General features: G+C 28.8%; 1 protein-coding gene across 2 annotated transcripts in view; it reads right to left on the bottom strand.

The window, feature by feature from the left end:
• Positions 1–2391: 2391 nt before the first annotated feature.
• The window catches only part of SamDC (S-adenosylmethionine decarboxylase), a 145210-nt gene continuing 134392 nt past the window's right edge, over positions 2392–13209 (bottom strand). For both annotated transcript variants that reach the window (XM_075380895.1, XM_075380904.1), the window contains 2 exons: positions 11806–11961; positions 2392–6249 (listed from right to left, as the gene is read on the bottom strand). In XM_075380895.1, coding sequence (XP_075237010.1) covers positions 6106–6249; positions 11806–11961 — 300 coding nt within the window. In that variant the 3' untranslated portion in view covers positions 2392–6105. The remainder of the gene's footprint in view (positions 6250–11805; positions 11962–13209) is intronic.

Here is a 13209-nt window from a genome sequence, read left to right as displayed (position 1 = left end):
AAAGAAACTGAAGCTGAAAGGCTATATATATATTTTTTTATACAGAAGGCATCCAAGCACTGCCACAAGCAGTACTAGATACTCTTCAAGAAAAGGTCTTTTCAAATGCTTTTGAGGTGTTGTGATCAAGGGGTATGTATCATTATGTTTATTTTAGAAGAAGTTGATGGCCATTTTTTTACTTAGTCTAGGAACTCGCAGATACCACCTTGCACTTATTTATGCAATCATATGTATAATTTACAATTAATATTATTAACATATAAGTAAATAGTAGACAGTCTGTATTTAATTGTAAAAAAATTAAAACTGTTATAGGCAACACAAATGAAAAGTTTACATAATAGTTTTGTTAAACTAGGATTGTTTTGAAAGGATCTCTGCTTTCTTTGGGAAACCTTTTTATCTGTTTAGTTTTTAACATTACTAAAATTTTCAAAAGGAGGAATTACATAGGCACATTTGAGACCTATACCTATATTTCAGAGAAATATATTTCTTATAATTAGTAATATTATTGCCAGCCTCCATGACAAAGTAGTAACTCATCTTTGTAGCTTTATCTTTGTTCTGAATTCAAATCCCAATCAGGATTTGTTTTTAATTTGTTTCAAAATTCATCATTCATCACCATAATCATCTAACAACTGGAAGTTTTAAATTGTTGCTAGAGAAAAACTATTATTACTGCACACATTTTCATCCTATTCATAATTTATAACTGTAATTTAGTAACTGTATATGTGGTAAAAGGGAAAAAAATAAAGTTGGGATATTAAATATAAATATATATATATTACATTTACAAAATATTTTTACAGCTACTTTAAGTATACACACATTATACTACTTTTTACATAGTTACCACTATTGTTGAGACATTTATCAAATCTGGTTATCAGGTATTGCATTCTTCAATCATAGAAGTGCTGTCTGTGGTATAAACCTGTTAATAACTTACTTGACCTCATTGCTGTTACAAAGTCACTGGCTACCAAAGAAGGATTTCAACACACTTCAGTGTGTTGATTGTGGAACTCTACAATTTGTTTGGACTTCTTGAGGCTAAATTCACAAGGAAAAGAAAATACCTTTTCTGTCCCAAAATACTGTGCACATAATCTTCCGAAGAAAAAAAATCTGCTCAAATTTCACTTTTGTTAAGTTTGTCACAATTCAGGTTTTGCATGCACTCACTTCTTATTCCTGGTGACTACTATATGGCTCAAGGAATCTTGCTCTTGTGTCATGCCACAGCCAACACACTGCCCCACCACTTCATTTTGTTATTTCATAAACATCTTTGCAACCAGTGTGTACACTATTTCTAACAGTTCAATTTCTTAGACATAATTTCATTAAGAGAATGACAAATTTCTGGAAAATACAGGGACAGTAACATTTTTGAGAACTGTTCGTTCCCTCTCTCTAATCTCATCTTTTACTGCACACACCACAAATCATTAAAGACATCACCTACTGTATTCATCATAATGCCCATTTTCACATCCTTCATTAAGAAGTCGCATTCATCTCCATACTGAAGTCACACATTTCATAAACATTCTCATTTCATAAACGTTCTCCATAAACATTAATTTGATGAATTTCAGCCATTTTAATGTTATTGGCTTAAAGAAACAGATCACAGACCAAATTTTTCATATGGGAATGCTCTCACCCCCACATATAAAATAAGATGCTTATGTCAAACTTTTTAGACATATGCATGTAAATATGCATTTACACCATCATAGTCACACCAGTATAATAGCAATATTTAACATTAGGAGCAGAAGCACATGTAGGCTGTATATTATACTATACTATATAAAATATATATACCTCATAACATCTCATGCATCAAGGGTAATTTCATCATCAAAAATAATTTTATTCACAGAAAATGGATGTATTTCCATAACAGGGTAATCTGAACAACAGAAAAATACAATATTGGAAGTTAAACATAAAAATAATTAAATTGAAATCATGATTATAAGGAGAAAACAGCAGAAAATAACAAACATATCACCAAACATAAACATTCCTTCAGAATAATTTTAATAACAAAATTAACTCGCATATTATGTAAAGGCTTATGTAGAGATGATGATAATGTATTACTACAAGCACAATCTGTACAATTTATATTACAGCTGTACTAGTATCATGATCAGATTTCCATTTTTTTTTTTTTTAACAAATGAAAAAGACAACTGACTTTTCAGGGAAAGTAGCAGATCATTCACAATAAACTATTACCAGATATCATGATCAGATTTCCATTTTTTTTTTTTTTTAACAAATGAAAAAGACAACTGACTTTTCAGGGAAAGTAGCAGATCATTCACAATAAACTATTACCAGATAAAGAAGAAAACAACAAAAAAAATTCTCTAAAACATTTATTCATCATTTACAGAAATTTAACAAACACTGTAAGGGCATTTGACGTAATAGGAAATGTGAATATTTATTCTGTTGGAATTTTTTTAACAATTTTTATAAATTATGTCAAACATTTTAATTACAAATGACATATTTATTTCTAAAGTTCTATTTCCTATTCTTGTAATATAAATGCACAACATTTTTGTAAGTACATCAAGTACATTAATATTCTTACTACCTCCACACTTTAATTAGAAATTTTATAAAAATTAAATGGAAGCATTTATTCAACTACCCCTAAAATACCTAAACAATGGCTAATATTATAATTGATAGTTCACTTTAGAAAAATCGTACAATAAAGTCATAATGAAGGAGAAAAAACCAAAAAAATCAAATAAACATAAATGTATACTCAAGTAAAACCATTACAAATACAAAATATATATATAAATAATCCTCCACATTCACCAGCGTTTCAAAAACTTAACAATAATGTAACAGATTAATTCACTGCTATATAACATAAAATAATTTAAAAAATGAAATATATAATACTTAAATAATTTTTAATACAATATTCAATAATAGCTGGAGAAAATACAAATGTATAATCATACAAATGTAAAATAAAATAAACAATTATAAAAAATCAAAAACCTATGAATACATAATAAACACAAATACTGTTGAAAAAAGTCTTAAATACAAATAAAACTTATAACAATAATTTACATATCAGGAAAAAAGTTGAAAACAGAATAATTAATCTCATTTCTTTGCTTGGCGTACGTCAATCACTAAAATTCTCAGTAACAATACATATAATAAAAAATATTTTAAAATCTATAGTCTACATATATAACGAATGAATATTTATAATACATACTGCCAATTTTATTGACTAATAATAGTAATATTATTTTTATTACTTATCAATAACGAAAGACCGACTTAAAGGAACAATATTGTTTGAATGTAAACTACTTAAAATGATTATTAATATAAATATTTAATGTTAATAATAATACAGATACTAAATAAAAATTATACCTATACGTAAGTTGTATAACGATAACTTAAAATTATTAATTAAAATAAACTTTTAACAAAAAATTGAAAATGCAATATTTTGAAATTATTAATAAATGAAATAATAATCACAGGATTGTTTATTGCTATGGAATGATTTAAGTTAAAACTTTTACTTTTATGAACAAATACAAGTCAGGTAGGATATTAAAAGTTGAAAAAAGAATTTTATGTCTTATGTATACATTTTTCATTTTAAAAATATTAATGAGGTCATCAAATGTTCAGAGGCCATGTAAAAAATTTTTAAATCAATTAACCAAATATATATTCACAACAAATAAAATTACAGTGAAACCAATCAAGTTGAATGGCTTCACCATTCAAAGTTATTTAATGAACCAACAATTTTTATCAAAATAATACTAGATAAAAAGAGGATTGCTTGTTGGAAAATAGCTACTTTAAATGTAGTGGAGTAAAATGTACTGTAATCCTTCAAACCAACAAAAAAAATACAGGAAAATCCATTTACTAACTCCCTCCACAGTCATTATGTAATTATAAACATTTTTATCTTAAAGATAAAAAATTTTAATTAAAAGTAATAATTTTTTAACGTGATTTAAAAACACAGTGCTATTCAAATTAAACTATTTTTATTCCTTTATGATATTCTAGCCTAATTTCTATAACTGTGAATGTTATTGGTCTACCCCAACCGCTTATTAATATTAATTATAAGAATAAGTAGTTTTTACTGTAGCAATTGCACACAAAAGTTGAGGTACATCTAAAATATTATAGCATAACAAAAGTCATATCAAAACTATTATGCTAAAGAATACTCCAATAAAATGTTCAAATGAATATATTTCAAATTTTTTTCAAATTCTATTTTAAGTTTTCCAGTTCATCTACGATCATTTAATAGGAGGCATTGACTTCATCAATAATTTGTCAGTGCTTGATGTTTAGTAAATATAGAAATAATTACAAAAAGATTTTACTATTTACTATTTCAACTAAATAGTTCTATAATATATTTAGTGAAAATGTAAATAAATTATTTATTGTTAATTATTAAATTTAATATTTATTACTTAAAATTATATATTAAATAATTCTAATGGCAAAATACTAATATTGGATGTAGTCTAAAATTATTAAACATTTTTAAACAGAGAGAATTATATAATTTAAAATATTAAAACCTTTGTCATTAAACTTCAGTGATATTTAAATATGATAAAATAAAAAATATATATTTCTATAATTAAAAAAATCTGATTTAAAATTCAATGTCAGTAAATATCTTTTAAATGGAATGTGAATATAATTTCAAATACTAATTTGAAATATAATGTGAATATAAATTTTAAATATGGATAAATCACTTTCACAATCAAATACTTTTTTTTAAAAATCTTTTGTGATAAATAAATCACTGAAAATTAAATGAAATTTTTTTACTTAAAGAGTGAAAAATGTTTAATTTATTCAGCATGTTCAGAGAAAAAAAATACAATTTTTAACAACTCAATCAAAAACACAAATTGCACTACATTTCACGTATTACTTAAAACATCATTAAAGCACTGATAAATTAAAAAATACAGTGTTCATAGAATATTATGTACAAGACAATCTGTACATTCCACCCTGTACTGAAATAATGCTTGATGTTTAATTTATATTGTCAATTAAATAACTGTGGGAAAATTATTCAAAACACAAATGTAAACAAACCGCACTTATAGTCTTTTCCATTTACTATGGCACATTCTGATCAATTCTCTCAAATAACAAAAAAAAATCAATTTTATTCTTTTAATTATAAAATAGTAGAAAATAAAAATTAATTATTCTAATTTTGTGCTCTACATCATTTGTACATCAGATTTCCCGACAACAATATTAATGAAGGTGAGGATGAAGAGTAATGAACAAATGACTAGAATTTAATTAAGGAAATTAAGTCATCGGGTTAACTAAAATTTCCTATTAAGTTTATAATATAAAGAACAGTCTTCAATAAATAATAACAAAGCTATTAATATGAAAAAAATAATATAAAAATATTATCTTCATCATTAGTATCACCTAATTTCAACTGATAATGTGATTAACTTAGGCATTGAATTTTTTCTTACCCAATGTAATTATATTTTAGATACACGATACATAAATAAAAGCTTATATTTTTACATCTCAAGTATAAGGAAATTTAAAAGGGATTAATATTTTCCACTAATTTCTATTAGAAAATTAATAAAAAATATTAACTTAAATTTTTTTTTTTTGCTGTTAGTGCTTTGTTTTTAAGAAACCCTTTACCCATTTTCACTGGACAGAAAACTATCTGTCTGACCACCCTCATAGGTGAATAAATCATAATATCAAATATAATATGTAAAATAAATATATATATATATATAATAAATAAAAGCAGGTAAATTTAATTTCAGGGTAAAATAATAGTTTTACACTTGAAACCTCCTAAAGTGAACAAATATCTAAGATGCAAATTTTATTGGACATTATTCAAGAAATTTTATAACGCCACCAAGCAAAGAAAAGGTCACGACTGGATAAAGGTAATGAGTGCAAGATAACTGGCTGGTGGATGGAGGGTAAGGGGCTCCGAGTCAACAATAGACCTCGGGCCGCTCGAGACCCTCAGCTTGGGAATTTGGAGTAGAATGCGAAACTAAGATCATAATTCTTCAAATGACAATACTGCACTTCATGACGACGCAATTCTCCAAATGAAGCGATCTTTTCCAGTTCTCTTGTACATCCAGCTGCTGCAGTTGCCGATGTCTGCAAAATGACAATAAATAAAGGTGCATTTCAATAATTATATCAGTCCATAAAATTTTAGGGTTAAATTTCCCATTTTAGTAAACATTTTTAGCATATAAATTAATTACACAATGCATAGCGGCAGCATCAGCATCAGTAAATCATGCTGCTTCTACAAAATCTTGGCAAATGAATTATAATGCTAGTCTTAAGTAATTATGATTCTAAAGTGTCCTAGCGAATATGGTAGTCTACAGGTTGGAAGTAAAACCACTGGGTTGGTCTAGCGGTGAACTGGTCATCACAAATCAGCTGATTTTGAAGTCGAGAGTTCTAAGGTTCAATGTAAAGGCAGTTAATTTTATATATCTCACACAACTCAAAAACAATTAGTCGTAGGATGTTGAAATTCTGAATTTAAGACTGTAGTAACATCTACTTGTGCACCTCCCCTTTTGATTGCAAACGACTGAACCAAAAGTGTCCAAAAAAAAACCCAAAATTCCAAAAGACTTTGGATTTTGGACTTTTTCTTAACTGCAGTAAACTCAATGAGTGCTTAACTTAAGCACTCATTGAGAGCTTTTCAATAATATATCGTAAATGGTATTTATTTTCATTGGTTCCAGACTTATAGCCAAATAAAATTTAATGAAATAATTAGATCTTAGGGGAAGGCACATGGGTTTGAATCAGATTTCATAACTTTTTTTTTTAAATTTAAATATATTAATTTATTAATAATTATTAACCTCTCATTGAAAAAATAGTTTTACAATGAATATTAATTCAATAACAATAAAACAAACATATGAAAAGATATCAGAAGTTTTAAATGAATTAAAATTTTATGTACTTATTCATTAAAAAAAAAAAAAAAGTGTAAATGTAATTTAATAGGCGTACAAGGAAGTCATGTGTTGTCCACATCACATTTTTTTAGTAATCAAGATCATTAATATTTTTTAAATATTTTAATTTTAGATGGAAATACTAAATCAACGAGTCCATATGCTCTCAGATATTGTATGAGGGATATTTTTTTTCAAGATCCGATCGGTCACGAAATTAAAACCACAGGGAAAATAAAAATTTTTTATTTGTAACAAGTACTTACATAATTACACTATTTCTCTACATAGTCGCCACTCCGATTTAGACATTTGTCATAGCGTGATACCAACTTTCCAATACCCTCATAGAAAGGGGCCGCCTGTGTTTTCAGCCATGTTTCGATGATGGTCTGCAGCTCGATGTCTGTGCCAAAATGTTGTCCTAGGATTCCTCACGTTTCATGTGAGCAAAAAGGTAAAAATCGGATGGAACCAAGTCCAGGCTGTATGGTGGGTGATCAAACACTTCCCAATGAAAACGCTGCAGGAGTTTCTTTGTTGCTGCAGTGTGAGGCCGAGCATTGTCATGGAGAAACACAATGCCTGATGACAACATTCCTCTCTGCTAATTCTGAATTGCCCTTCGTAGACGTTGAAGTCACGCAGTATTAGGCTGCAGTAATGGTCTTACCACGTTCCATGAATTCCTCCAAGAGAACTCCATTCTGGTCCCAGAACACAGTAGCCATACACTTTCTGTTGGAGAAGGTTTGCTTGAACTTCTTTGGTTTACAGGGAGAATGAGAATGCATCCGCTGTTAGGATTGTTCTTTTGTTTCTTCAGTTTCGAAATGGACCTGTGTCTCGTCCCCTGTGACAATTTTGTTCAAAAAATCTTCTTCATTGTGGTAGCACTGGAGAAACGTTAGGGAGGCGTCCATTCTCATTGTTTTGTGATGGTCGGACAGCATCCTGCGAAACCATCTCGCACACAGTTTGTGTTACTGAAGTCTCTCACTCAACAATGGCATAGAGAGCTGACCTTGAAATTTCAGGAAAGGAATCACTCAATACAGAAATTGTAAACCGACGATTTTTTCGAATTGCCTCATCCACTCGCTCGATGAGATCATCGGTTGACACTCGCTTCCTTCCCTGACCGCCTGCATCATGAACATCCACATCTGCACGTCCTGCTTTAAAGTTCCCGCCCCATTGTCGCACTTTGCTGTCACTCATTGAAGTTTCACCGTACATATTACTTACACGTCGATGAATTTCAGCTGCATTACACCCGTCAGCCTAAAGAAATAAAGTACTGCATGCACTTCACACTTGGCAGGAGATGCTATTGTTGCAGACATATTAACGTGCTAGCTGCATGTTCAGAACTAAATGAAGTGACATAACGTGATTGAAGGCCATACTAGAGATGCTGCGCATAGATTCATCCGAATTTGCGCAGGTTTTTATTTCGCAAACGATCGGACCTTGAAAAAAAATAATAACTTTCGTAGAAAATGTGCACTTTTTTGTGATTTAAAGAAGTTATTTTATTGAAATAAGATAAAAAATATAATATAAATAATATAAAATTTTTAAAAGCAAACTGAACTTTACCCAATTTTTTTGGAGTGTAAAACAGTAAATTCAAACACTAAAAGCTTCATGTACAGTAATTTTATTAACCTAAACTATTTTAACAATGAAAAAAGTTATATTTTTACTAAAAAAAGCAATATTCATAACAAAAAAAGCACCAACTTATTCCTTACTTAAAAACTTAAAAGGAAAGTTATATAGATTTTTGACTGTACCCTACATAATCAAGTCTTTCACTTTAATCAAAATTCACTTTCAATTTTCCTGTTTCCAAAAATTTCCCTGACCCTCGACATATCGAACAAATCGTAACTCTTTCTTGCAGTGCATCACAGAAAGGAAAATGAACAAATTTTCATATTTAATATAGCCATCACCATAGCCTCACAGCTACTAACCCCCAAAACTCTATGGAAGAGATAGTTTTTTCCGCTATATCTTCCATACACCTCCTTTTTATTAATACAACTAAGAAATCAGTTAAATAAAAAAAAATGTATAAAAGTAATATGTGCACACTATAAAATGAAGGACGTAACTACTGATTTCACACACAAACTATAGCTCTACACATGAATTAAAGAACCTAATACATTGACTAGGTCAATACACAACTCACTCTGTACATGTACTTTAAAATAAATAGTATATGTAAAAAGGTAACCTAATAAACTTTAAATAGGAACTTAATGGCAAACCAAATTAACTTTAGTTGACTTTGCATAGGAACTAAACGATAACATAAACTAACAGCCTGATATTGATTAAAAAATAAAGGAACAAAATAAACTCTCTTTCTGATAACAACACTTAGGAAAGAAACACAAATTATTTGAACTTAGGATAAGGCAAAAGCCAGAAATATTTCGTTTGACACTGCAATACATCCAGTGTTCACTTCAAAGAAATCCTTTAACTTTTAAATTTTTAAGTTAATTGCCTCTTCTTCAATCTGCTGTTTAATTTTAGATATTTTTATTTCTTCTTGTATCTTTTTCAGCTGAATCCTCATTTTTGATCTTTGTTTCTCAATTTTTTTCAAAATAAAGGTCATACGGCTTTCTTGCCTCTCTAACAGCGATCAACATTTTCTAATCTATTTTAACTACTTTGTAACCTCCATAAAATTTGAGAACATCATAAACAATTCTTTGGTCCACAATACTTTGTTCATTTTGGTTTTCAGAAAGTAGAAATTTGTTGATAAATAATCCTGACTCCATACTAGCATTACCATGTGAAAAAATTAGTGTTAGTTTCAAAACTTCCCACAACTTAGAATATTTATTGTTCTTACACAACATGAAAACATACAAATCATCTAGTCATATTTCTTCTCTGTCTGCATCATGAAAAGCATCTAAAAAGTAACAAAAAATTTCCTTTGAAACCATTTTTTGCCTCATTAAAAAGGTAGGGGAAAAATTGCAAAAAGTTTAGTCATTCTGTGTTTCAGTTTTTTTAACTGTACCTTCTGAGATTTTATTCTTTTCATAGAAAACTTCAAGAAGATTATTTATCTGTTTTTTTCCAAGATTAGGTTGTGAAATAATCACTTCAGGGTTTAGAGAAGACAGTCCAGCAACAGCTTTGAACTTCACTGGACTTCTCTGCTGAAGTTTTTGGTTTGTTTTTAATAGATAAATCTTGCACTGGTTTCTTAAGTTTAATACGCCCAACTCTGACACATATTTCACATTTTTTAGGTGTTTTACGATTTGGAAACCATTACCAACATTTTTAATTAAGTTTTCACTACTTTCTAGGTCGTTGGCCAACAGCTTGCTTCCAGAACTAGCAGATTCAACACATCTGGTTTCACACATGCCATTAAACGTTTCAGCAAATCCAACAAGCTAGTGTGAAGCTAAGGTGAGAGAAGGAAACAGCTTTGAAACATTCTCAAAAAACACATTCAGCAGATATGACCCTAAAAAAGTATAACTTGCCCTTCAGAAACTTACCTGCACAAAGGTTTTGTAATGACTTGTATGGTCTATGTACAGGTTCTGATTTGACTTTTAACTTTGTTATGTCATCCAGTATTTTTAGAGCTCTATCAATACAAGTGGCATTCTCAAGCCAAACGTAGAGCATTGTTTAATAATATTCTTCAAAAATTATCTGTATTAAATAACAACACTGTAGGCTCAGATAGACAGAGAAGCCATACACTGTCTACAGTACAGTAAGCTGGTATTTTTTTATCACACCACTCATTGTAGCTGTAACCAATTTAAAAAATTCAAGGAACATTATTTATGGAAAGTTACTTCAAAATAATTAAAACTTTAAAAAGTATTACTTACTTCAGTTCCATATCATGGATTTTTAATAATTCACAAATATCATAAAAACATACAAACTTCTGTGAATAATATGTGCGTCCAAAAGGGTCTTTAGTAAACTATTCCCTGACATTTCACAATTTTTTAAAACTTCTCTGACTTTCGTTGACCTAAACCAATTTCCCTGACTTTCCAGGTCTGTGGGAACCCTGATATATATATATATATATGTATATATATATATCTACTGTTCACTAACAGTAGATGAAGAAGCAATTTCATTCGCAAGCTGGTGTTCAATAGTTGCTGAGCTGTTTATAAGCTATCACCAGGTTTGGTAGAAGTATAAAAAGCCTGGCTATAGCTTATAAACATTCTACAAAATCTATCCAAAACCTAAAATTATATGTAATATATTGACTATTTACAAAAAATACGTAATCAATGTACTACAAAACACTAACTTATTTAATATGAAAATTAAAAAAGTATAAACCTACTAAGTGTTCAGTATCACCACATGATTAACTAATATAATTTCAAAAATGTAAATGTATAGTTCATTAAAAGATTTGACCAAAAGTTTCAAGTGTTTTCAAATAGTTTGAAAAATAATGTTTATATAGCACAGTTAGCAATACTAACTTTTTTTATAAACTAGGAATTTCACAAGTACTCCCATATTATCAAGTGACAGAATACTTTAAAACGAAAGAGTATATACTGATTGAATTATATGTCTAATTTGTTTAATTGATGACTGAAGATTTATTTTAAACACAAAAAAACATTAAAGATGAATAACTAGTTAAATAAAATATTTTGTTTAACACAAAGTATTATTTTCTTACCTTGTTAGTAAATACTGTAAGCACAACATTGCCAGGGCGAAATGTATCAATCACACGAGAAATAATGTCCTTGTAAGAAGCTTGAGGTATGTTAGTTTCAAAGCTAACATATGAGAATTCTGGTTCGGGTGTTATATGAATTGTCATGTAATAACCCTGTAAATAAAATACCACAAATCTAATCATACACAATTAAAAAAAAAAATAAAGTTATACATAAGAATAACCATTAACTTGAAAAAAGGGTAAAGTCTTCAGAGTCTATCAGAGGCAAATTATCACTAAACATATCTTATCATAACAGTCCCTTAACATCTCAATCATATTTGCAAGAGGTGCATGTTAATTATAAATGAAGAGTGACAAAAAGGAGGAAAAAATCAATAGAAGATTAGTAGATTATGTACATTACTAGTAGTAGTCATATAGAAAATCAGATTACTAATTTCAAACAAACTTTTATATACCCTACAGCTGCATTAAGATAACATACAATAAATTTGTCAATGCAAATCTCTGATCATTATTATGCTCTTCCCACTGCAAAAAAGGCATCTTCTGATCTCCTAATACACTACACATTGTGAGCATGATATATGACTTAAAGGAAATCTATACTTCTAAACGAGACTTTTGTCTCATTTTGCAGCCCTTATAAGGTTAATCATCCCTTTTTCACTATCCAGTTCTCACTTCTGTAATGAATTCTTCCTTGTGGTATGGGTTTCTAGCCTGAAAATGCTTAACATCTAAGTTAAATTTGAGGTGGCACATTAAGAGTTAGTTCTGTGTGTATATGTATATATCTATATATATATATATATATGCATGCACACTAAACATAAAGATATGATATTCTGAAGATTTCATATCAAGTGTAAGTTCTCATTGCTTTTTTAAATTTCTTACACATTACCAATTTTTAAAAAAAATGCAAGGTGAAAATTGTTTTACTGGCTTATTAGTTAAGAACAGGGTGTTTTTTACATTACTAAATTGCTGTTATAAGTCTATTCAGAATATAGAAAAAAATATATATTTTTCTATGGTGTGAAATTTTGTAATCCATCACAGATGTTTGGCCTATTAAAAGTTACCTAACTACATAAATTCATAGTACTTACAAGTCTCTTCAAGAATCAGCAAAAGTTTATAAACAAAATATACTGACTATTCAGAACTTAAATAATTCAGTAACTCAGTATCCGATTAATTGTGATTATTATGTTTTAGGCAAGAACATTATAAAGTGCTAGTCGCAGAGACAAGAGAAAAAATTGTTAAAAAAGTGGAGAATATTGAAAACTCCAGGAAAGTAATTAAATTCAACACACACATACAAAAAAAAGGCAATACTAGGTAAAACATATGCATCTCCAGCTCCATATATAAATATATATATTA

This window comes from Lycorma delicatula, chromosome 1, assembly GCF_047948215.1.
Source record: "Lycorma delicatula isolate Av1 chromosome 1, ASM4794821v1, whole genome shotgun sequence".
Lineage (NCBI taxonomy): Eukaryota > Metazoa > Arthropoda > Insecta > Hemiptera > Fulgoridae > Lycorma > Lycorma delicatula.
Note: the sequence above shows the minus strand (reverse complement) of the source record. Positions and strands in the feature narration are given on the sequence as shown.